At 43.9% G+C, this 25,646-nt stretch overlaps 1 protein-coding gene across 5 annotated transcripts in view; it reads left to right on the top strand.

Annotated features, from left to right (window-relative positions):
- LOC118369878 (leucine zipper putative tumor suppressor 2 homolog) overlaps window positions 1-25,221 on the top strand; it is a 131,340-nt gene extending 106,119 nt beyond the window's left edge. For all 5 annotated transcript variants that reach the window (XM_052498779.1, XM_052498778.1, XM_052498781.1 and 2 more), the window contains 7 exons: window positions 13,021-13,260; window positions 13,636-14,032; window positions 16,399-17,145; window positions 18,101-18,223; window positions 18,844-18,990; window positions 19,110-19,640; window positions 19,983-25,221. In XM_052498779.1, the coding sequence (XP_052354739.1) occupies window positions 13,058-13,260; window positions 13,636-14,032; window positions 16,399-17,145; window positions 18,101-18,223; window positions 18,844-18,990; window positions 19,110-19,640; window positions 19,983-20,270 (2,436 nt within the window). In that variant the 5' untranslated portion in view covers window positions 13,021-13,057 and the 3' untranslated portion in view covers window positions 20,271-25,221. The remainder of the gene's footprint in view (window positions 1-13,020; window positions 13,261-13,635; window positions 14,033-16,398; window positions 17,146-18,100; window positions 18,224-18,843; window positions 18,991-19,109; window positions 19,641-19,982) is intronic.
- Window positions 25,222-25,646: the final 425 nt, after the last annotated feature.

The following is a 25,646-nucleotide window of genomic DNA, read 5'->3' as shown; positions in this document are numbered from 1 at the left end:
GAAAGTGGGATGAGTGGAGGGAGGAGAAGAGGTAAAACACGGAAACATTGTGTTGGCTCCATGCTGAAGTAAGTTGCTTGCCATTTACTGCTCTCTGCAACTCTATCTATCCTTGTTGCTAGACAGAAGATCAGGGAGGGAAGGAGAGCATTCTTCAGCCAAATGGCCAGACACCCTACAGCAACTAGTGAGAACTTGGTTCTTGAAGGGACTTTTGATATGACATGTCATGAATCAGGATTATTAAGGCAGTACAGAGCACAGGAGGTTGGTGGTACCTTAATTGGGGAGGACAGGCTAGTGGTAATGGCTGGAGCAGAATCAGTGGAATGGTATCAAATACATCAAACACATGGTTTGATGTCATTCCATTCGCTCCGTTCCGGCAATTATTATGAGCCGTCCTCCCCTCAGCAGGTACAGAAATAATATATTATATGTGTACACACTATTCTGGTATTATTAAAGATCTTTATTAGCATGATCAAACTTACAAATAACTGCCAAAATAACCTTTGAACAGGTTATGATAGTAGGTGCCAGGCGCACTGGTTTGAGTGTCAAGAACTGCAGCGCTGCTGTTTTTTTATACTCTGAACAGTTTTCTGTGTGTATCAAGAATGGTCCACAAATCAAAGGACATCCAGCCAACTTGACACAACTGTGGGAAGGATTGGAGTCAACATGGGCCAGCGTCCCTGTAGAATACTTTTGACATTTTGTAGCGTACATGCCCCAACGAATTGAAGCTGTTCTGAGGGAAAAGGGGGTGCAACTCAATATTAGGAAGGTGTTCAGAATGTTTTGTACACTCAGTGTATGTGCGTACAGAGACAGGAGATGGCCATTCCTTGAAAACCCCTCTTACCCATGATGCTAAGTATCTGTATGCACACCAAACACTAACCAAACAGGATTAAGTCTCAAGTGTCCTCATTCCCAAGAGATTTGGGATCTTTGCTGTGCCTCTTGATTGGAATACCTGGCTTTTCCATCCTTTCTTTCTCTCTGGAGCACCATAGACATTCCGGAAGTCTGTAGAGATTCTGTAAAATCCCAGAGGTGACTCAGATATCCGTAATAATCCTTTCCTCCCTGTGGCAACCCTGGAGTTATTAACAGATTTATCATATACTTCCCAGTGACGGATCCTATCTGGGTAGAGGTAGAGGTAAAGATCCTCGGTCACACCACTACCCTTCAGTCTCATCTACTAGCTATCAGAAAGAGAGAGGTATCTGGAGCCTCATTCCTCTTTTACATCTCTTCAGTCATTCGTCAGATGCTATTCAAAGATGGGGAATGGAGTTGCATCACCAGACAAGCTCGTTAGGCACTTTGTTACAGTTTAAAGCATTTTCTGTTACGGCATTGTCATACTTTAAAGTTTTTCAAAACGTATTTACATAAGCTTCCAAAGAACAAGATACTTCTGCGGTGTTTTTGTGGCATTCTTCCAAATCATCCTCTGCTAATTACCCTCACTGCATCTGAGGCAAAGTAGAGCTCAGACAACAAACCCACTTTCTCAGCGTGTTTTGGAGAGGAGAAGGTGAAGTGTATTTTAGCTCGGTCTAAGTAGTGAAGGAGAACGGAGCGGGGAATGTGTGTGTGAGGGAGGAGGAGTAGTTACTTCAATAACTTTAGAAATAATCGGTGAACAACATCAGAGAGAAATTGGCTCTGGGGATTTGTATCCCAGAGTAGCAGGAATAAAACCGGGCCCCTGGAGGTCAAGGGGGAGAGGAGGGAGTCTGCCCAGTTACGGCCCACTCCTGCTGGGGTCACAGGATTAGGGTAGGGGGGGCACCTACCGTCCTGGAGGGTCCTCTAATGCCATTATTCCAGGCAGAGTAGACCTTGGCTGGACTGTGGGTGAGGAGAGGGGTGGGGGGCTGAAGGTGAAAGGAGGATGTGATCCATAATGATTCTGGCCTGGGAAATGGTCAAATTCTCGCATACCACACACACACATGTGCACAACGCATCACCGGGGCCAAACTACCTGCCCTCCAGGACACCTACAGCTCCTGATGTCACAGGAAGGCCAAAAACATCATCAAGGACAACAACCTGAGTGTTAAGTGTAAAATGGTGCCGAAGAGGATTGCTGACGTTTTACATGCCTGTAACCAATTGTGCTATTTTGTTCGATTTTTAGTGTTGTTTGTAACTTATTATTTAACTTATTTTGTACATAATGTTGCTGGCACTGTCTCTTATGACCGAAAATAACTTCTGGACATCAAGAACTGGGATTTACTCACCACGAACTGGAAGAAGCTTTTTCCTTTAACGAGTCTGACGAGGAAGATATACTGCTCTCCCGGGAACAGGCCCAGATCCATGTCATTTGTGTAAAGAAAAGACAGAGGAAAAGAGGATGCAGATCACGCTGCCTTCTGAGAATCCGTAGGCGATCAGAGTAAACTCCCACTGCCATCAATTCTACTTGCTAACATGCAATCATTGGAAAATAAAATTGATGATCTACGATTACGATTATCCTACCAACAGGACATTAAGAACTGTAATATCTTATGTTTCACTGAATCGTTGCTGAACGACGACACGGATAATATAGAGCTGGAGGGATTTTCAATGCACAAGCAGAACAGAGAAGCTACGTCTGGTAAGACGAGGGGTGGGGGTGTGCGTCTTTTTGTCAATAACAGCTGGTGCGCGATGTCTAGTATTAAAGAAGTCTTGAGGTATTGCCCGCCTGAGGTAGAGTACCTTATGATAAGCTGTAGACCAAGAGAGTTCTCATCTATATTATTCGTAGCCGTCTATTTACCACCACAAATCAAATCAAATGTATTTATATAGCCCTTCGTACATCAGCTGATATCTCAAAGTGCTGTACAGAAACCCAGCCTAAAACCCCAAACAGCAAGCAATGCAGGTGTAGAAGCACGGTGGCTAGGAAAAACTCCCTAGAAAGGCCAAAACCTAGAGAGGAACCAGGCTATGTGGGGTGGCCAGTCCTCTTCCGGCTGTGCCGGGTGGAGATTATAACAGAACATGGCCAAGATGTTCAAATGTTCATAAATGACCAGCATGGTCGAATAATAACAAGGCAGAACAGTTTAAACTGGAGCAGCAGCACAGTCAGGTGGACTGGGGACAGCAAGGAGTCATCATGTCAGGTCGTCCTGGGGCACGGTCCTTGGGCTCAGGTCCTCCTCCGAGAGAAAGAAAGAGAGAATTAGAGAGAGCATATGTGGGGTGGCCAGTCCTCTTCTGGCTGTGCCGGGTGGAGATTATAACAGAACATGGCCAAGATGTTCAATGTACCACAGACCGATGCTGGCACTAAGATCACACTCAACCAACTCTAGAAGGCCGAAGCAAACAAGAAAAATGCCACATTTTTACCAGCATGTTACATGTGCAACCAGAGGGAAAAAAACCTCTAGAGTACCTTTACTCCACACAAAGAGATGCATACAAAGCTCTCCCTCGCCCTGCATTTGGCAAATCTGACAATAATTATATCCTTCTGAATCCTGCTTACAAGCAAACACTCAAGCAGGAAGTACAAGTGACTCACTCAATACAGTAGTGGTCAGATGACGTGGATGCTACGCTACAGGACTGTTTTGCTAGTACAGACTGGAATATGTTCTGGGATTCAACCAATGGCATTGAGGAGTATACCACCTCAGTCATCAGCTTCGTCAATAAGTGCATCGACAACGTCATCCCCACAGTGACAGTACGTACACATCCCAACCAGAAGACATGGATTACAGGCAACATCCGCATCGAGCTAAAGACTAGAGCTGCCGCTTTCAAGGAGTAGGACACTAATTCGGATGCCTACAAGAAATCCCGCTTTGCCCTCAGACGAACCATCAAACAAGCAAAGTGCCAATACAGGATTAAGATTGAATCCTACTACACCTGCTCTGACACGAGTCAGATGTGGCAGAGCTTGAAAACTATTACGGACTACAAAGGGAAACCAAGACGCGAGCTGCCCAGTGACTCGAGCCTAACAGGCGAGCTAAATGCCTTTTATGCGCGCTTCGAGGCAAGCAACACTTCCGGCGCCGACAGAGATGGCCGCCTCGCTTCGCGTTCCTAGGAAACTATGCAGTTTTTGTTTTTTTACGTGTTATTTCTTACATTAGTACCCCAGGTTATCTTAGGTTTCATTACATACAGTCGAGAAGAACTACTGAATATAAGATCAGCGTCAACTCACCATCAGTACGACCAAGAATATGTTTTCCGCGACGTGGATCATGTGTTCTGCCTTACAAACAGGTCAACGGAATTGATTCCATGCAGCGACCCAAAAAAAAACCGACTTCGTAAAAGAGGGAAACATAGCGGTCTTCTGGTCAGACTCCGGACACGGGCACATCGCACACCACTCCCCAGCATTCTTCTTGCCAATGTCCAGTCTCTTGACAACAAGGTTGATGAAATCCGAGTAAGGGTAGCATTCCAGAGGGACATCAGAGACTGTAACATTCTCTGCTTCACGGAAACATGGCTCACTGGGAAGACGCTATCCGGCGCGGTGCAGCCAACGGGTTTCTCCACGCATCGCGCCGACAGAAACAAACATCTTTCTGGTAAGAAGAGTGGCGGGGGCGTATGCCTCATGACTAACGAGACATGGTGTGATGAAAGAAACATACAGGAACTCAAATCCTTCTGTTCACCTGATTTAGAATTCCTCACAATCAAATGTAGACCGCATTATCTACCAAGAGAATTCTCTTCGATTATAATCACAGCCGTATATATCCCCCCCCCAAGCAGACACATCGATGGCTCTGAACAAACTTTATTTAACTCTTTGCAAACTGGAAACCATTTATCCGGAGGCTGCATTCATTGTAGCTGGGGATTTTAACAAAGCTAATCTGAAAACAAGACTCCCTAAATTTTATCAACATATCGATTGCGCAACCAGGGGTGGTAAAACCTTGGATCATTTTTACTCTAACTTCCGCGACGCATATAAGGCCCTGCCCCGCCCCCCTTTCGGAAAAGGTGACCACGACTCCATATCACCTCCACCCTACCTGACACCCTAGACACACTCCAATTTGCTTACCGCCCAAATAGGTCCACAGACGATGCAATCTCAACCACACTGCACACTGCCCTAACCCACCTGGACAAGAGGAATACCTATGTGAGAATGCTGTTCATCGACTACAGCTCGGCATTCAACACCATAGTACCCTCCAAGCTCGTCATCAAGCTCGAGACCCTCGGTCTCGACCCCGCCCTGTGCAACTGGGTACTGGACTTCCTGACGGGCCGCCCCCAGGTGGTGAGGGTAGGCAACAACATCTCCTCCCCGCTGATCCTCAACACGGGGGCCCCACAAGGGTGCGTTCTGAGCCCTCTCCTGTACTCCCTGTTCACCCACGACTGCGTGGCCACGCACGCCTCCAACTCAATCATCAAGTTTGCTGACGACACAACAGTGGTACGCTTGATTACCAACAACGACGAGACGGCCTACAGGGAGGAGGTGAGGGCCCTCGGAGTGTGGTGTCAGGAAAATAACCTCACACTCAACGTCAACAAAACTAAGGAGATGATTGTGGACTTCAGGAAACAGCAGAGGAAACACCCCCCTATCCACATCGATGGAACAGTAGTGGAGAGGGTAGCAAGTTTTAAGTTCCTCGGCATACACATCACAGACAAACTGAATTGGTCCACTCACACTGACAGCGTCGTGAAGAAGGCGCAGCAGCGCCTCTTCAACCTCAGGAGGCTGAAGAAATTCGGCTTGTCACCAAAAGCACTCACAAACTTCTACAGATGCACAATCGAGAGCATCCTGGCGGGCTGTATCACCGCCTGGTACGGCAACTGCTCCGCCCTCAACCGTAAGGCTCTCCAGAGGGTAGTGAGGTCTGCACAACGCATCACCGGGGACAAACTACCTGCCCTCCAGGACACCTACACCACCCAATGTTACAGGAAGGCCATAAAGATCATCAAGGACATCAACCACCCGAGCCACTGCCTGTTCACCCCGCTATCATCCAGAAGGTGAGGTCAGTACAGGTGCATCAAAGCTGGGACCGAGAGACTAAAAAACAGCTTCTATCTCAAGGCCATCAGACTGTTAAACAGCCACCACTAACATTGAGTGGCTGCTGCCAACACACTGTCATTGACACTGACCCAACTCCAGCCACTTTAATAATGGGAATTGATGGGAAATGATGTAAATATATCACTAGCCACTTTAAACAATGCTACCTTATATAATGTTACTTAACCTACATTATTCATCTCATATGCATACGTATATACTGTACTCTATATCATCGACTGCATCCTTATGTAATACACGTATCACTAGCCACTTTAACTATGCCACTTTGTTTACTTTGTCTACATACTCATCTCATATGTATATACTGTACTCGATACCATCTACTGTATGCTGCCCTGTACCATCACTCATTCATATATCCTTATGTACATATTCTTTATCCCCTTACACTGTGTATAAGACAGTAGTTTTGGAATTGTTAGTTAGATTACTTGTTGGTTATCACTGCATTGTCAGAACTAGAAGCACAAGCATTTCGCTACACTCGCATTAACATCTGCTAACCATGTGTATGTGACAAATAAAATTGGATTTGATTTGATTTGAACACTTAAGCATGCACGAGAGCACCAGCTGTTCTGGATGACTGTGTGATAACACTCTTGGTAGCCGATGTGAGCAAGACCTTTAAACAGGTCAACATTCACAAAGCCGCGGGGCCAGATGGATTACCAGGATGTGAACTCAAAGCATGCGCTGACCAACTGGCTAGTGTCTTCACTGACATTTTCAACCTCTCCCTGACTGAATCTGTAATACCTACATGTTTCAATCAGACCACCATAGTCTCTATGCCCAAGGAAGCGAAGGTAACCTGCCTTAATGATTTCCGCCCCGTAGCACTCACGTCAGTAGCCATGAAGTGCCTTGAAAGACTGGTCATGGCTCACATCAACAGCATCATCCCAGATACCCTAGACCCACTCCAATTCGCATACCACAACCAACAGATCCACAGATGACACAATCTCACAATGCACTCCACACTGCCCTTTCCCACCTGGACAAAAGGAACACCTATGTGAGAATGCTGTTCATTGACTACAGCTCAGCATTCAACACCATAGTACCCACGAAGCTCATCACTAAGCTAAGGACCCTAGGTCTAAACACCTCCCTCTGCAACGATATCCTGGACTTCCTGACGGGCCACCCCCAACTGGTAAGGGTAGGCAACAACACGTCTGCCACGCAGATCCTCAACACTGGGGCCCATTAAGGGTGTGTACTTAGTCCCTTCCTGTACTCCCTGTTCACCCACGACTGCGTGGCCAAACACGACTCCAACACCAGTAAGTTTGCTGACGACACAACAACGATGAGACAGCCTATAGGGAGGAGGTCAGAGAACTGGCAGTGTGGTGCCAGGACAACAATCTCTCCCTCGATGTGAGCAAGACAAAAGAATTGATCGTGGACTACAGGAAATGGCCGTCTGAGCTCCACTCCTTGGTGTCCACATCACCAACGATCTATCATGGCCCAAACACACCAAGAGGGCACGACAAAACCTTTTCCCCCTCAGGAGACTGAAAAGATTTGGCATGGGTCCCCAGATCCTCAAAAAGTTCTACAACTGCACCCTCAAGAGCATCCTGACCACTTGCATGAACTCTTGGTATGGCCACGACTCGGCATTAGACCGTAAGGCGCTGCAGAGGGTAGTGCATACGGCCCAGGACATCACTGGGGCAAAGCTTCCTGCAGTCCAGGAACTATATAATTGGCAGTGTCAGAGGAAAGCCCATAAAATTGTCAGGCTCCAGTCACCCAAGTCATAGACAGTTTTCTCTGCTACCGCATGGTACCGGAGCGCCAAGTCTAATACCAAAATGCTCCTTAACCTCTCTGGTACCAGTGGGACGGTAGCGTCCCACCTTGACAACAGCAAGTGAAATTGCAGGGCGCCAAATTCAAAACAACAGAAATCCCATAATTAAAATTCCTCAAACATACAAGTATTATACACCATTTTAAAGATACACTTCTTGTAAATCCAACCACAGTGTCCGATTTCAAAAAGGCTTTACTGCGTTAGCACACCATGCGATTATGTTAGTTCAGCGCCTAGTCACAAAAAACCATACAGCCATTTTCCAGCCAAGGAGAGGGCTCACAATAGTCAGTTTAGCGATTAAATTAATCACTAACCTTTGATCTTCATCAGATGGCACTCAGAGGTCTTCATGTTACACAATAAATGTGTGTTTTGTTCGATAAAGTTAATCTTTATGTCCAAAGACTTCAGTTGAAATTGCCATATTATGTACAGTAATCATTGTCTCAAACAAACATCCAGTGAAATTTCAGAGCCACATCAAATTACAGAAATACTCATCATAAACATTGATGAAAAATACAAGTTTTATACATAGGATTAAAGATAAACATCTTGTTAATCCAGCCGCTGTGTCAGATTTCAAAAAGGCTTTACCGCGAAAGCCCACCACACGATTATGTTAGGTCAGTGCCTAGCAACAGAAAACCATACAGCCATTTTTCAACCAAGGAGAGGTGTCACAAAAGTCAGAAATAGCGTTAAAATTAATCACTTACCTTTGATGATCTTCATCTGGTTGCGCTCCCAGGTCTCCATGTTAGACAATACATGTTTGTTTTGTTCGATAATGTCCCTTATGTCCAAAAACCTCCGTTCTGTTGGTTAGTTTAGTTCAGTATTCCAAAGGCACAATGCGCGCTCTCAACATCTAGACGAAAAGTAAAAAAAGAACAAAAAAAGTTTGTAGAAACATGTCAAACGATGTTTAAAATTAATCCTCGGGTTGTTTTTGTCATAAATAATCAATAATATTTAAACCGGACAAAAGCTTCGTCAATAGAAAAGGAGAAACAAGAAAGGCGCACTCCCGATCACACGCTGGACTCATGTCTGGAAATGTCCACTGTCCACTCATTGAAAGTGCTGTATCTCCCCCATTTTTCAGAGTAAAAGCCTGAAACAATGCCTAAAGACTGGCCACATGTAGAAGAAGCCATAGAGATCGTGAACTGGGTCCTAAGTCTTTGTATGGTGGATAGGCTTTCAATGGAAAAACAGCCTTTCAAAATAATAGTACTTCCTGGATGGATTTTCCTCAGGTTTTCGCCTGCCATATCAGTTCTGTTATACTCACAGACATTATTTTAACAGTTTTGGAAACGTTAGAGTGGTTTCTATCCAAATATACTAATTATATGCATATCCTAGCTTCTGGGCCTGAGTAGCAGGCAGTTTAATTTGGGCACGCTTTTCATCGAGAATTCCGAATGCTGCCCCCTACCCTAGTGAAGTTAACAGCTTCTACCCCCAAGCCATAAGACTGCTGAACAACTAATCAGATGACCACCGGACTACTTACATTGCCCCCCTCCATTTGCTTTTACACTGCTGCTACTCACTGTTTATTATGACTGCATAGTCACTTCACCCCTACCTACATGTACAAATGACCTCTAACCTGTACCACCGCACACTGACTTGGTATAGGTACCCCCTGTATATAGCCTCGTTATTGTTAGGTTATTATTCTTTTTTACTTTAGTTTATTTGGTAAGTACTTTCTTAACTCTTCTTGAACTGAATTATTGGTTAAGGGCGTGTAAGGCATTTCACGGTAAGGTCTACACTTGTATTCGGCGCATGTGACAAATACAGTTTGTCAGATTTGATTTTAACCACCCAAGCCAACGGCCTGTTCAGCCCGCTATCATCCAGAAGGCGAGGTCAGTACAGGTGCATCAAAGCTGGGACAGAGAGACTGAAAAACAGCTTCTATCTCAAACCTTCTATCATCAGATTGTTAAACAGCCATCACTAGCACTGTCACGGCTTCTGCTGAAGTCGGTCCCTCTCCTTGTTCGGGCGGTGCTCGGCGGTCGACGTCACCGGCCTTCTAGCCATCATTGATCCATTTTTCATTTTCCATTGGTTTTGTCTTGTCTTCCCACACACCTGTTTTCAATCCCATTCATTACATGTTGTGTATTTAACCCTCTGTTTCCCCTCATGTCTTTGTCAGAGATTGTTTTATGTCAAGTGTTTTATGTTGTATAGGTGCGCGACGGGTCCTCGTACCCATGTTTGTTTATGTATGTACGTATTTAGTGTTTGGAGCATGTTAAGTGGACATATATTAAAAGACTCCATTTACACTCCGTTTGACTCTCCTGCGCCTGACTTCCTATACACACGGCTCTGGCAAGCACAGAGAGGCTGCAGCCTACATATACAGACTTGAAATCATTGGCCACTTTAATAAATGGAATACTAGTCACTTTTAATAATGTGACTTTAATCAAGTTTACATATCTTGCATTACTCATCTCATATGTATATACTGTATTCTATCCTACTGTATCTTAGTCTATGTCGCTCTGACATTACTCGTCCATATATTTATATATTCTTAATTCTATTCCTTTACTTAGATTTATGTGTAATAGGTATTTGTTGTGAAATTGTTAGATATTACTTGTTAGATATTACTTCTTAGATATTGCTGCACTGTCAGAACTAGAAGCACAAGCATTTCGCTACACTCGCAATAACATCTGCTAAACACATGTATGTGACCAATAAAATTGGATTTGACATGTGTGTGTGTGTGTGTGTGAGTGTGAGTGTGCGTGTGCGTGTGTGAGTGTGAGTGTGTGTGAGTGTGCGTGTACGTGTGTGTGTGTGTGGCTCTGACATGAAGTGTGCCATCATAGTTGGGTTGTATTATTCCTCTTGGCCAGACAGCTTTGAGCGATGCACAACAGGCTAAATATAAAATGTCCCCCCCTCCCTGTCCCTGAGGCAACACACTAGCATAATATTGGCTGGAAATGAAACACTTAAACACCAAGCACACACACACACAAAAGATATTGAACTCCCTCTACCCTCTGCACACACTCTCTATCTCTGTTTCCTATACTGATGGTTTGAATGTGACATTTTAACTGTATCAGTGAGGAAGCCAACAGTAGCCATCATGATGACCTGACAAAATTCCATTGAAATTAAACTTTTCTCTCTATCTCTCTTTCTATCTCAATTCAATTCAAATGGCTTCATTTGCATGGGAAACATATGTTTACATTGTGAAAGCAAGTGAAATAGATTATAAACAAAAGTGAAATAACAGTATAAAATGAACCGTAAACAGTAAATATTACCCACAAAAGTTCCAAAGGAATAGAGACATTTCACATGTTGTTTTGTCTATTTACAGTGTTGTAACGATGTGCAAGAAGTACAAAAGGGAAAATAAATAAACGTAAATATGGATTGTATTTACAATGGTGTTTGTTCTTGTGGCAACAGGTCACAATTCTTCATGTCGTGATGACACACCGTGGTATTTCACCCAGTAGATATGGGAGTTTATCTGAATTCTTTGTGTATCTGTGTAATCTGAGGGAAATACATGTCTCTAAAATGGTCATACATTGGGCAGGAGGTTAGGAAGTACAGCTCAGTTTCCACCTCATTTTGTGGGCAGTGTGCACATTCACACATTCTCTTGAGAGCCAGGTCTGCCTACAGCGGCCTTTCTCAATAGCAAGGCTATGCTTACTGAGTCTGTACATAGTCAAAGCTTTCCTTAATAATTGGTCAGTCACAGTGGTCAGGTATTCTGCCACTTTGCACTCTCTGGTTAGGGCCAAATAGCATTCTGGTTTGCTCAGTTTTTGTGTTCATTCTTTGCAATGTGAATATATACAGTGGGGCAAAAAAGTATTTAGTCAGCCACCAATGGTGGTCCCTTTGCAGAAAAACAGCCCCAAAGCATGATGTTTCCACCCCCATGCTTCACAGTAGGTATGGTGTTCTTTGGACGCAACTCAGCATTCTTTGTCCTCCAAACACGACGAGTTGAGTTTTTACCAAAAAGTTCTATTTTGGTTTCATCTGACCATATGACATTCTCCCAATCTTCTTCTGGATCATCCAAATGCTCTCTAGCAAACTTCAGACGGGCCTGGACATGTACTGGCTTAAGCAGGGGGACACGTCTGGCACTGCAGGATTTGAGTCCCTGGCGGCGTAGTGTGTTACTGATGGTAGGCTTTGTTACTTTGGTCCCAGCTCTCTGCAGGTCATTCACTAGGTCCCCCCGTGTGGTTCTGGGATTTTTGCTCACCGTTCTTGTGATCATTTTGACCCCACGGGGTGATATCTTGCGTGGAGCCCCAGATCAAGGGAGATTATCAGTAGTCTTGTATGTCTTCCATTTCCTAATAATTGCTCCCACAGTTGATTTCTTCAAACCAAGCTGCTCACCTATTGCAGATTCAGTCTTCCCAGCCTGGTGCAGGTCTACAATTTTGTTTCTGGTGTCCTTTGACAGCTCTTTGGTCTTGGCCATAGTGGAGTTTGGAGTGTGACTGTTTGAGGTTGTGGACAGGTGTATTTTATACTGATAACAAGTTCAAACAGGTGCCATTAATACAGGTAACGAGTGGAGGACAGAGGAGCCTCTTAAAGAAGAAGTTACAGGTCTGTGAGAGCCAGAAATCTTGCTTGTTTGTAGGTGACCAAATACTTATTTTCCACCATAATTTGCAAATAAATTCATTAAAAATCCTACAATGTGATTTTCTGGATTTTTTCTCTCATTTTGTCTGTCATAGTTTAAGCGTACATATGATGAAAATTACAGACCTCTCTCATCTTTTTAAGTGGGAGAACTTGCACAATTGGTGGCTGACTAAATACTTTTTTGCCCCACTGTATTCTTGTTTTCTATTAATTGGGTTGGGTCTAATTGTGTCACTGCCTCTCTCTCTCTCTCTCTCTCTCTCTCTCTCTCTCTCTCTCTCTCTCTCTCTCTCTCTCTCTCTCTCTCTCTCTCTCTCTCTCTCTCTCTCTCTCTCTCTCTCTCTCTCTCTCTCTCTCTCTCTCTCTCTCTCTCTCTCTCTCTCTCTCTCTGCAGAGTGTGTTGGGTGTATGTCTGGTGTTGTCCAGGTAACATGGCTCTGGTTCAGACCCTGCCTGTGTCTGTGACTGACCACCCCAAGCCTCCCACAAGCCTCCATTTCGTCACCCTCTCCCCTGTCGTCGGAGGGCCCTGTGGCCCCTTTGTCCCCAGAGCCACCATGGGTTCCGTCAGCAGCCTCATCTCTGGCCGGACCCATCAGGAGCAGCGACACTGCCGGGCTGCCAGAGAGTTCAGGTAGGGTGCTACTCATCGGTCGTAGCCCGGGTGCCAGTCTGTTCATGCCCTTGCCCACTCTATTGCTGTCCTGGTCAAGACAAACATGGCTTGAGAATAAGTGACAAGTAGTTGGCATGGTAGCACAAACAGATCTGGCACTCAGAGTATATTGGGTGTGGACAATGCGCTTTTCTAGCCTGGATGCCAGTCTTTTGCCTTGTTTCTGCTCTATTGACAACTCCTTATGGGATTATCATACCAAATAAGAGCACAAACAGACCTGGGGCCAGGCTAGTGATTCTTCCCTTACTATGGAAAAGAGCTACTGGAAAAGTGCTGTATACTGTAATTCTTATCAATGATTATTCTAAATGATCATTATTTTTATTTCAGCACTAAGCCACGCCGTAACACCCCAACTACCAATTGTTTCAAGCTCCAGGGTGATAGCAACACCCTGCCCAGCGGGAGCTCCCTGGAACAACTACTGATCATCAACAACCAGACCCAGCTCCAGCCCACCAAGCTCCAGCCGCCGCCACTGCCCACCAAGAAGCAGCCTCGGGCGGGTAAATCTGCTGGGGCGGCTGGGTGTGTGGCTGGAGGTGGTGGTGGTAGTGGAGGGAATGGGAACTATGGGTTTGTGAGGGAGGAGGTGAATGATAACCATGTGGTGACGGTGGGGAGTCCGTGTAGCGACTCGGAGGAGCAGAGGAATAACCGAGGTCTCAACGGGAATATCAGCGGGCCGCCGCCCAAACTCATCCCTGTGTCGGGAAAACTGGAGAAGGTGAGTTTCGGAGGGGATTCCCAAAATGTCAAGTGGTTTCCGAGCTTGTGGTATCTGGGTACCCCGAATAAGTCCTATATTAACTATATAGTCAAGAAAAGACCATCCCAGCTTCCTGTTGGTAATGCCCATGCATTGTCATTGTGTTTATTAAGCCTATCATTAGTATACTTTTTTTTCTTCCTCAATTGTAAGTTTCACTTGTAAAATCCTCACTAAACTCATATACAGAACATAGAGTCCAGCTGACTAATAATACTTCTATATAATGGTGAAGTGAACATTTCATCACCTCACTATTAGCCAACTACTCCCAGCTAATAAACAGCACCGGTGGTGAGGTGCTTCTATGCAACATGTTTTACCTTAGATCCTCTCTGCTCTCTGATTGGCTATTCATTTCTATTTATAGAGCGGGAACCATGATCACAGCTCAGACAATGCTGGCTATAGATCTTTTAACAGTCAATCACCTCGCGTCTATATAATCAATGTCAGAGCTATCTCATATTATCTGACGCACTTAATGAGGGCTGAGGGAAACCATTAAGAAAACCGCTTACCCAACCTGTGTAGAGAGCTGTCTTTCTCTCTCTCTCTCTCTCTCCCCCTTTCTCTTATGTCATGACATACTCAAAATCATTAGAAAAGCTGCTTACTGGAAACCTATGAATATTAATGAAGCCAATCAGAGCATTCAGAATAACCTTCCGTCCTATCAGTGTGCCTGTCTTCAACGGGAGGAGACCAGGCATTTCTAATTAACACTTCGTTGCCCGGGCGGTGTGTTAAAAAAATCTTTGGAGGGAGTTGAAAGTCCGTGTTGCCCAGCAACAGCCCCAAAGCATCACTGCTCTAGAGGATATCTGCATGGAGGAATGGGCCAAAATACCAGCAACAGTGTGTGAAAACCTTGTGAAGACTTACAGAAAACGTTTGACCTCTGTCATTGCCAACAAAGGGTATATAACAAAGTATTGAGATAAACTTTTGTTATTGACCAAATACTTATTTTCCACCATAATTTGCAAATAAATTCATTAAAAATCCTACAATGTGAATTTCTGGAGAGAAAAAAAATCTCATTTTGTCTGTCATAGTTGAAGTGTACTTATGATGAAAATTACTCTCATCTTTTTAAGTGGGAGAACTTGCACAATTGGTGGCTGACTAAATATGTTTTTACCCCACTGTATGAACAACAGAAACAATTAACAACTATTGTCTTCCGTTAACAAATACTGTCTTCATTAACTTCACTAGAGTAGGGGGCACTAATTTCACCTCCGGATGAATGGCGTGCCCAAAGTAAACTGCCTGCTACTCAGGCCCAGAAAATAGGATATGCATATAATTGGTAGATTTGGATAGAAACACTCTAAAGTTTCCAAAACAGGTCAAATAATGTATGTGAGTATAACAGAACTGATATGGCAGGCGAAAACCTGAGAAAAATCCATCCAGGAAGTGGGATTTGTTTATGTTTGTAATTTTCTATTGAATGCCGTTACAGTATCCATTGACTTAGGACTCAAATTGCACTTCCTATGGCTTCCATTAGATGTCAACAGTCTTTAGAAATTGTTTCAGGCTTGTATTCTGATAAATGAGGGTGTAAGACCACTCTGAATGAGTGGACACTGCAGTGTCCCAGAGGTTTTTCAATGACGAAGCTTTTGTCCGGTTTAAATATTATTGATTATTATGACTAAAAGCAACCTGAGGATTGATTATAAACATTGTTTGATATGTTTCTATGAACTTTACGATACTTTTCCGATTTTTCGTCTGCCTGTTGTGACTGCGGATTACTGAACAAAACGCAAGGTTTTTGGATATAAAGAGGGACTTTATCGAACAAAATAGACATTTATTGAGTAAATGGGAGTATTGTGAGTGCAACCATATGAAGATCATCAAAGGTAAGTGATTCATTTTATTGCTATTTCTGACTTGTAACTTCTCTACTTGGCTGGTAACTGTTTGTAATGATTTCTCTGCTGGGTGCTGTTCTCAGATAATTGCATGGTATGCTTTCGCGGTAAAGCCTTTTTAAAATCTGACACCGTGGTTGGATTAACAAGAAGTTAATCTTTAAACCGATGTATAACACTTGTATGTTTTATACATTTTTATAATGAGTGTTTCTGTTTTTGAATTTGGCGCTCTGCAATTTCACTGGATATTGGCCAGGTGGATGTTGGCAAGGTGTGGGACGCTACCATCCCACACCCCCTAGAGATGTTAATAAATAATGTCTTCATTAACAAATACTATCTTCCATTAACAAATACTATCTTCATTAATAAATAGTGTCTTCATTAACAAATACTGTCTTCATTAACAAAAACTGTCTTCCATTGCAGAACATGGAGAAGATTCTGATCCGTCCCACCGCGTTCAAACCGGTGGTCCCGAAGAACCGCCACTCAGTGCAATACCTCTCCCCGAGACCAGGGGGCAACCTCTCTGAGAGCCAAGGCAGCCTCAACCTCCTCTTGCCCCTGTCGATCAATGGGAATAATGGAAATACAGTGGTCAATAACGTGAATACCGTGTTCAATAACGTGGTCAATGGCACTGGGAGCTACGGGAACGTTGTACCTCTGGTCGGCTCGTCTTCTTCCTCAGATAGCAAGAGGAACTCATACAGCGGAGGACGCAATGCTCGCAACAGCCATTCCTGCTCCATGTCAGACTCTGGCCGTAACTCCCTGTCCAGCCTGCCCACCCACAGCAGCAATGGCTACAGCCTGGCCAATAGCGAGGCCTCCGGGTCTGGTTCAGGGTCTGGGGGGTCCAGGGTGGGCCCGGATCCTGGGAGAACCACCACCACAAACGGAGGGTCGGGGATCAACGGAGGTCACGCCCACTCTACCTCCCACGGTCACTCAAACTCGGACAGCGGGCGGTCATCGTCCAGTAAGAGCACGGGGTCGCTGAGTGGGCGAGGCCAGCCCCTGTCGGACAGCGGGTCATGTGGGCGCTCGCCCCCGACCCTGGAGGGTTACGAGGGGGTGGTGAGGGAGCTGGAGGAGAAGTTGAGGGAGAGAGACCTGGAGCTGCAGCAACTCAGAGAGAACCTGGACGAGAATGAGGCCGCCATCTGTCAGGTGAGAGGGGATTTAAGCAGGCCTAAAGTGTTGCCTTGAGGAGCAATATGATTAAAATGTTTGTTTCTGTCTTTCCTGCTAGTTCTATTACTAAGCTCAATTATTCCATATATACTGAACACAAATATAAATGAAACATGCTACAATTTCAATGATAAAGTTGATATTTAAATAAATTCATTAGGCCCTAATCTATGGATTTCACATGACTGGGCAGGGGCGCAGCCATGGATGGGCCTGGGAGGGCCTAGGCCCACCCACTTGGGAGCCAGGCCCAGCCAATCAGAATGTGTTTTCCCCACAAAAGGGCTTTATTACAGACAGAAATACTCCTCAGTTTCATCAGCTGTCCGGGTGGCTGATTTCAGATGATCCCACAGGTGAAGAAGTTGTATTTGGATGTCCTGGGCTGGCGTGGTTACACATGGTCTGCGGTTGTGAGGCATGTTGGACGTACTGCCAAATTCTCTAAAACGACGTGGGAGGTGGCTTATGAACATTCAATTCTTTGGCAACAGCTCTGGTGGACATTTCTGCAATCAGCATGCCGATTACATGCTCCCACAAAACTTGAGACATCTGTGACATTGTGTTGTGTGACAAAACTGCATATTTTAGAGTGGCTTTTTATTGTCCCCAGCACAAGGAACACCTGTGTAATGATCATGTTATTTAATCAGCTTCTTGATATGCCACACCTGTCAGATGGATGCATTAACTTGGCAAATGAGAAATGCTCACTAACAGGGATGTAAACCAATTTGTGCACAGAATTTGCGAAAAATAAGCTTTTTGTGCGTATGGACATTTTTATTCCAGCTCATGAAACATGGCACCAACATGTTACATTTATATTTTTGTTCAGTGTATACGTTTGTGCCATACTAGTGCTGGTTCACAGTCTGTATGTAACCTCTAAACTGTGACGTCTAACCCCTGACCTCCTGTCCTGTAGGTATACGAGGAGAAGCAGCTTCGCTGTGAGAGAGAGCTGGAAGAGCTGAGACAGAGCTGTTCCTCTGAGATGAAACAGGCTTCACAGAAGGCCCAGAGAGTACAACAGGCCTTACAGCTACAGGTAACAGACAGAGATACTTCAGTCAACTTAGTTTGGGAAGCAGGGCCCTTCTTTGTGTGACAGGTATTGTTGCAAGTTACATAAAAAGCTATTATTATTATTGTTTATTACTGTATGATATGTTGCTTCTGTTTTGGTAGCGTTTCTTGATTTCTTAATTTTCTGTCAAAATGTCACCCTAACACAGTACCCTAATCGGCCACGCACGTGCGCCATTGTGCGCAAATTGATTTTGTTCCCCCACACCAATCACGATCCTGACACGCAGGTTAAAATATCAAAACAAACTCTGAACCAATTATATTAATTTGGGGACAGGTTGGAAAGCATTAAACATTTTTGGCAATTTAGCTGGTTCGCTTGCAGTTGCAAGCTAATTTGTCCTATTTAGCTAGCTTGCTGTTGCTAGAAGATGGGAGAGGCAGGACTTGCACTCCGTTCAGCGTCACAAATAGAACTGACTTCTATATTAGTGCTTGGCAACACAGACGCTCAATGGCGCATGCGAGCAGTGGGGGTGCAATAATTGAATAACATGATGTTACAATTTATCTTGCAATGCTCACACACGTGACGCGAGCGGTGTGGTCAGCATGTAACTGTCTGTGTCTTTATTTCAGGTGTTCCAACTGCAGCAGGAGAAGAAGAAGCTCCAGGAGGACTTCTCCTCTCTGCTGCAGGACAGGGAAGAGTTGGAGAGGAGGTGTGCCTCTATACAGAGAGAGCAGACCCAGCTGGGACCACGCCTAGAAGAGACCAAGTGGGAGGTGGGTGGGTCAGGCGTTAGGGTTGATTCATGTACATCATTTCAAGGTAAGTGATCTCAATATTCACAAAATATTTATTCTCCCTCATTTCCTCCTTCCTTCCCTCCCTCCCTCCCCAGGTGTGTCAGAAATCAGGTGAGATCTCCCTTTTGAAACAGCAACTGAAGGAGAGCCAGTCAGAGCTGAGCCAGAAGGGCGGGGAGCTGGTGGTCCTGAAGTCCCAGTTGAGAGAGGTCAGGTCCGATCTCCAGAACTGCCAGGCTACGACCCAAGAGGCTGGGTCAGCCCTACGAACACGCTCCCTGGAGCTGGAGGTCTGCGAGAATGAGCTCCAGCGCAGGAAGAGCGAAGCCGAGCTGCTCCGCGAGAAAGTCGGACGCATGGAGGAAGAGTTGGCGCACCTCCGAGATGCACTGGCCAATCAGGGAGGAGGTTATATTCCTGGAGGCCAGGCACCAGCCACTAAGGGCCAATGTATGAGCCTGCCCCTCCCCCAGGGGCGTGGGGGTGTGAGGGGTGGAAGGGGGGGCCTCTGCCCCTCTGTGGGGTACCGAGAGGTGGAGGAGGGGAGGCTGGGTTGGGGAGGGGAGAGTGATGAGACCAAGGCTCAGAGGCAGAGTGCTGAAGCTGTGCTGGGACTCAGGCAACAGGTGAGCTCCAACAACGATGTTTATACTTTCTTTCAGTTTCATATGGACCCCCATCCCTCACACCATTGCACTAGTTTCTGTGGTTTCTCTATTGGTGTTCAGATAGTAAAACCTGCTCTGTAATGCATGTTAAAACCACACACTTGGAAAAGCAATGACCGACCAATCCATTTTTAACAATTTTCATTGGAGAATAGTGCTTGAATAATACTTATTTTTTATACTGCTCTGTTGTGTATTGTTTTAACATTGTGATAGAACAACTTCATATGGATTTTGAAATGATCAAATAACTTCCACTAATCAGTTAATCAACCAATCAATCCATGTATTGTGTGTCAGGTGGAGAGGCTGAGGGCAGAGCTGATGTACGAGAGGAGGAGCAGTGAGGAGCAGCTGGGAGGATTTGAGGAGGAGAGGAAGGTCTGGCAGGAGGAAAAGGAAAAGGTGATCCGCTACCAGAAACAGCTGCAGCAGAACTACATCCAGATGTACAGGAGGAACAGAGATCTAGAGAGGGTGATGAGAGAGCTCAGTCTAGAGCTGGAGAACAGAGATGTAGAGGACTACGACGTCCACAGCGGCAGCAACGACATTCACTTCGAGGAGATCGCCGCTACTGAGATTTAGAGGGACCATACAAGGGTGTCCTCTCGCCCCAGTGAGATTTAGAGACCAGACAGGGGTGTTGTCTAACCCCAGTGAGATTTAGAGACCAGACAGGGGTGTTGTCTAACCCCAATGAGATTTAGAGATCAGACAGGGATTTGTCTAACCCCAGCAAAATTTAGAGACCAGATAGGGAGTTGTCTAACCCCAGTGTCCTCTCGCTCCCATGACAATTAGTACCAGCACCCTGATTTGATCTGATTTCCCCATCACTGCTACTAAGAGGTCTGCATCCAAAATGGAACCCTATTCGCTATGTAGTGCACTTATTTTGGCTAGAGAACAGGTTACCGTTTTAAATTTGCATCCAGACTACAGAGGGTGTACCTGGACTTACTCCCCTAACCACAGTACCAGCACTCTTTACTTCTCTACACTCTTAGGAAAAGATGTGTTATCGAGAACCTAAAAGGGTTCTCGTCTGTTCCCATAGGATAACCCCTTGAATAACTAGTTTTGGTTCCAGATAGAACCCTTTAGGTTCCATGCAGAACCTCAAACCAAAAAGGGTTCAGGGAGCATCTCTGTCTCAGGGTTGATTTACTCCACTAGACACTGGGATGCACCCTCCTCTAGGCCCTCACAGGAACAGCTAACAGCTGACTACCTGCAGTCAGAAAGGACTCCATCACTTCGCCATTCGGACTTGAAAGAAGTTCAGGGTGTATCTCAACAGTTTAAAGTGGTTTCCTTTTCCAGATTGAGATTCACCCTCAGACCAACACATCCTCCTTGCCTTCTCACATGGGTTTGATTGCCCAGCTATAGTACCAGCACTCTATGGGACGTATACTATGACTTTTGACTTGAGAAACAAGCAGGCATCACTCAAACCTTGCTCAAATCAGGGCATGGAAAGCAATGGGAGTCTCAGATAAAGGGCACAAATCTCAGATCAAGTCAAGTGAAATCATATCTGTATATAGCACACAGGGGTGACTACCTGACGACCAGCACATAATTATGACATCACAATAAAGATGGCATCACCCCTCGACTGTGTTTACGTTTGTCCACAGGACTCAGAGCAAATGTTCCACTTTTACAATGTGTTCTCATGTTATATATACAGTATTCAATGGATCATCAACTCATCTAGAAGTAGCAATTTTAAGCAACAGCCTGGTCTTTTTTGAGTTATAGAAACACTGGAGTATTTTAATGGAATGTATAACAATTCTTGGCACATAGCAAGTGCAACCATTCAGTTATCAACACCGGCTAAGACACAAACTAGGCTACACCAAGAGAATACATGGGATAATTTTGCACAAAAACTCATAATGCTCTTTTCAGTTCTGGACGTGACTGTTCTGTCTTTCTCATGTAGTTGACCCCTGTGTATGGACACAGAAGAGATAGAAGCATGTAGCAATAAGAGGGAGTGCAGCTTGGGAGATCTCACTCTCATATCAAAGGAAGAAACAAATCTCTCTGTCTCTTTCCTGTTAACTAGCACAGACTTTCATATCAAAAGAAGAAACAAATATTTATTGGTTAAACCTAAAGCTGCCCGTCAAATATATTGATGCTGCATCGGCTGCTGGGACTGTTATGGAGCCTTCTTGGATCCATGAGGTCAGGGGTCGTGCATCAGGAAGCCTTTGGTGGCACTTTCCCTGATGGTATCACAGTGAAAGCAACAAAGCATCATTGTCAAACTGTACTGTAGGCCTCCCTCCCTTGTCCTCTCTCACACACTCTGGACTGTGAATACTCTTCCGAGTATTACTAGACCCCCCTCTCCCTCCCTCACTCAAAAAAGCCAAATAACACTTCCTAGTCTTCCTGTCCCTGACTGTGAGACTCCCTCACTGACATGTAGATAATGTGGATGGCATGATTGCATGTCTTTCCCTGTCTGTCAGAGTCGCTCCAGATAATGTAGGGGTTTGTGCTGGACATTGCATGATAGATTAGCCTAAGGCATGACACCCCGGTCATTATGGAACTGTGACACTGGTTATATTATTGCCTTGGGAGATCCAAGGGGGATTGGACTGAAATCTCTGGTCAACATATTGGCAGCCACTAGGAACCATATAAATATAATTACTATAATGTAATTCTATGTCTATGCTGGTTCTTGAATAAATAAGGCAGTCTTCAGTTGTGCTTTCTCATAAGAATGGATTCAACTAGAGGTGTGATATTTTGTATTACAGAGTAAAACAAAGTACATAAAAAAGATTCTTAAACAGATAAATAAAAATCCATATGATCTATGATGATGATGTGTATATTTTTTATATAGCGCCTGAAGATATTTTCTGGTAACACCGGTACCATTGTGGGTTTAAAATACAAAGTATAATAAAGATTTCTATATATCTTTGCAGCACCACACATATCCCAATGAGATGATCAATCAGAATTGGAAAAGGTCTAGAAAGAGTGGAGTGATCTATTGCATGCATTAAAATATATATTTTTACATCATATTTTACATACTCCATAATTGTTTGTTGAACAAGCTGCATTTTGATTAAACATACTGTAATATAAACGCAACATGCAAACAGACAAAAATATTAACGCAACATGCAACAATTTCAAAGATTTTACTGAGTTACTGTTCATACAAGGAAATCAGTCAATTGAAATACATTCATTAGGCTTTAATCTATGGATTTCACATGATTGGGCACAGGTGCAGCCATGGGTGGGCCTTGGAGGGCATAGGCCCACCCACTGGGGAGCCAGGCCCAGACAATGTTTTCCCCGCAAAAGAGCTTTATTAATGACATAAAAACCCCCCCAGACAATCTCAGGTGAAGAAGCCAGATGTGGAGGTCCTGGGCTGGCGTGGTTACACATGGTCTGCGGTTCTGAGACCAGTTGGACGTACTGCCAAATTCTCTAAAACGATGTGGGAGGTGGCTTATGGTAGACAAATGAACATTTAATTTTCTGGCAACAGCTCTGGTGGATATTCCTGGAGTCAGCTGCCAATTGCACTCTCCCTCAAAACCTGACACATCTGTGGCATTGTGTTGTGTGACAAAACTTCACATTTTAAAGTAGCCTTTTATTGTCCCCAGCACAAGGTGCACCTGTGTAATAATCATGTTTAATCAGCTTATTTTTTATGCCATGCCTGTAAAGTGGCTGGATTATTTTAGCAAAGGAGAAATGCTCACTAACAGGGATGTAAACACATTTGAGAACTTACTTTTTGTGCATATGGAAAATTTGTGATTTTTTTTGGGGGGGGGGGACCAACACTTTACATGTTCCATTTCTATTTTTGTTCAGTGTATATACGAACATTTGGGAAATATCCAGCTTTTAGCCAAGGTTTACATTGGTCAGCATGAACCTCTACTGACTCCCCATCCCGCATGCGGGAGCTTAATCATCGCCTGACACTAATTAGCATAACGCAACGGACATAAATATCCCTAGAAAATATTCCTATTCATGAAAATCACAAATGAAATATATTGAGACACAGCTTAGCCTTTTGTTAATCACCCTGTCATCTCAGATTTTCAAAATATGCTTTACAACCAAAGCTAGGCAAGCATTTGTGTAAGTTTATCGATAGCCTAGCATAGCATTATGCCTTGCTAGCAGCAGGCAACCTTTTCACAAATCAGAAAAGCAAACAAATTAAATAGTTTACCTTCGATGAACTTCGGATGTTTTCACTCACGAGACTCCCAGGTAGATAGCCAAAGTAAATTTTTTCCAAAAATATTATTTTTGTAGGCGAAATAGCTTCGTTTGTTCTTCAAGTTTGGCTGAGAAATCGCCCGGAAATTGCAGTCACGAAAACGGTGAAAAAGATTCCAAATTAGCTCAATAATATCGACAGAAACATGGCAAAAGTTGTTTATCCTCAAGGTGTTTTTCAAATATCTATTCGATAATATATCTGTCGGGACAATTCATTTTTCAGTAGGAGCGATTGGAGTAATGGCTACCTCTGTATTTTACGCGAGAGTCACCCTGGGAGCCATCAGGTGACCACTTACGCAATGTAGCCGCCTACGGCTATTCTTCAACATAAATGCGTAAAACTACGTCACAATGCTGTAGACACCTTGGGGAATACGTAGAAAGCGTAAGCTGGTTGACAGCACATTCACAGCTCAATAGGGACTCATTGGAACCCAGCGCTTTCAAAATATGGGGCACTTCCGGATTGGATTTTTCTCAGGCTTTCGCCTGCAACATCAGTTCTGTTATACTCACAGACAATATCTTTACAGTTTTGGAAACGTTAGAGTGTTTTCTATCCAAAGCTGTCAATTATATGCATATTCTAGCATCTTGTTCTGACAAAATATTCCGTTTAAAACGGGAACGTTTTTTTTTCTTCAAAAATGAAAACACTGCCCCTAGAGCCGCAACAGGTTTAATGGTCATTATTGTTCGATGCGATTGATCTTTCATTTGGCTGTTATCATCATCATTCATGTCACATATCATTTGTTGTGTTTGGCATCTTCAGACTACATGTATTAACACAAAGCATTTAATCCAAATAATATTTCATATGTGTTCATCACATAGAAACAGATACCTCCATCGTATCCTCTGTAGCATGATTTTCAACACATTAACGTGGAATAAGTAGCACAGGTGTACTGAACCCCTTTTCACATCTCACTGTTTTTCAGAATCCCATAATAACCATTTTCTGTGTAAATGTCTAACAACGAACGACATTCTAGTCCTTTACGCAGACAAAATATATATTTCAAATGTAGCCACTGCGTCTAGACCAAAGCAACACATTTGTTTATTAGTCTTGTTTGTTTTCTTCCTTAGTGTGCATAAATATACAATTATATATGTGTATTTATAGTGTTTTGTTTATTAATCTGTGGTGTTAGTCATTCATGTATATTTTCATGCTGTAAATTTCTTCGACAAAATTACTTTTTATTAAAAGATACACAATGTCCCCATGGTTGTTGGAATTCCCTCTGTGGTACATTGGTACACATATACATACACATATATACACATATATATATATATATATATATACACACATATATATACATACAGTGGGGCAAAAAAGTATTTAGTCAGCCACCAATTGTGCAAGTTCTTCCACTTAAAAAGATGAGAGGCCTGTAATTTTCATCATAGGTACACTTCAACTATAACAGACAAAATTGTCACATTGTAGGATTTTAAAATGAATTTATATGCAAATTATGGTGGAAAATAAGTATTTGGTCACCTACAAACAAGCAAGATGTCTGGCTCTCACAGACTTCTTCTTTAAGAGGCTCCTCTGTCCTCCACTTGTTACCTATATTAATGGCACCTGTTTGAACTTATCAGTATAAAAGATACCTGTCCACAACCTCAAACAGTCAC

The sequence above is a fragment of the Oncorhynchus keta genome, chromosome 36, assembly GCF_023373465.1.
Source record: "Oncorhynchus keta strain PuntledgeMale-10-30-2019 chromosome 36, Oket_V2, whole genome shotgun sequence".
Classification (NCBI taxonomy): domain Eukaryota; kingdom Metazoa; phylum Chordata; class Actinopteri; order Salmoniformes; family Salmonidae; genus Oncorhynchus; species Oncorhynchus keta.
Note: the sequence above shows the minus strand (reverse complement) of the source record. Positions and strands in the feature narration are given on the sequence as shown.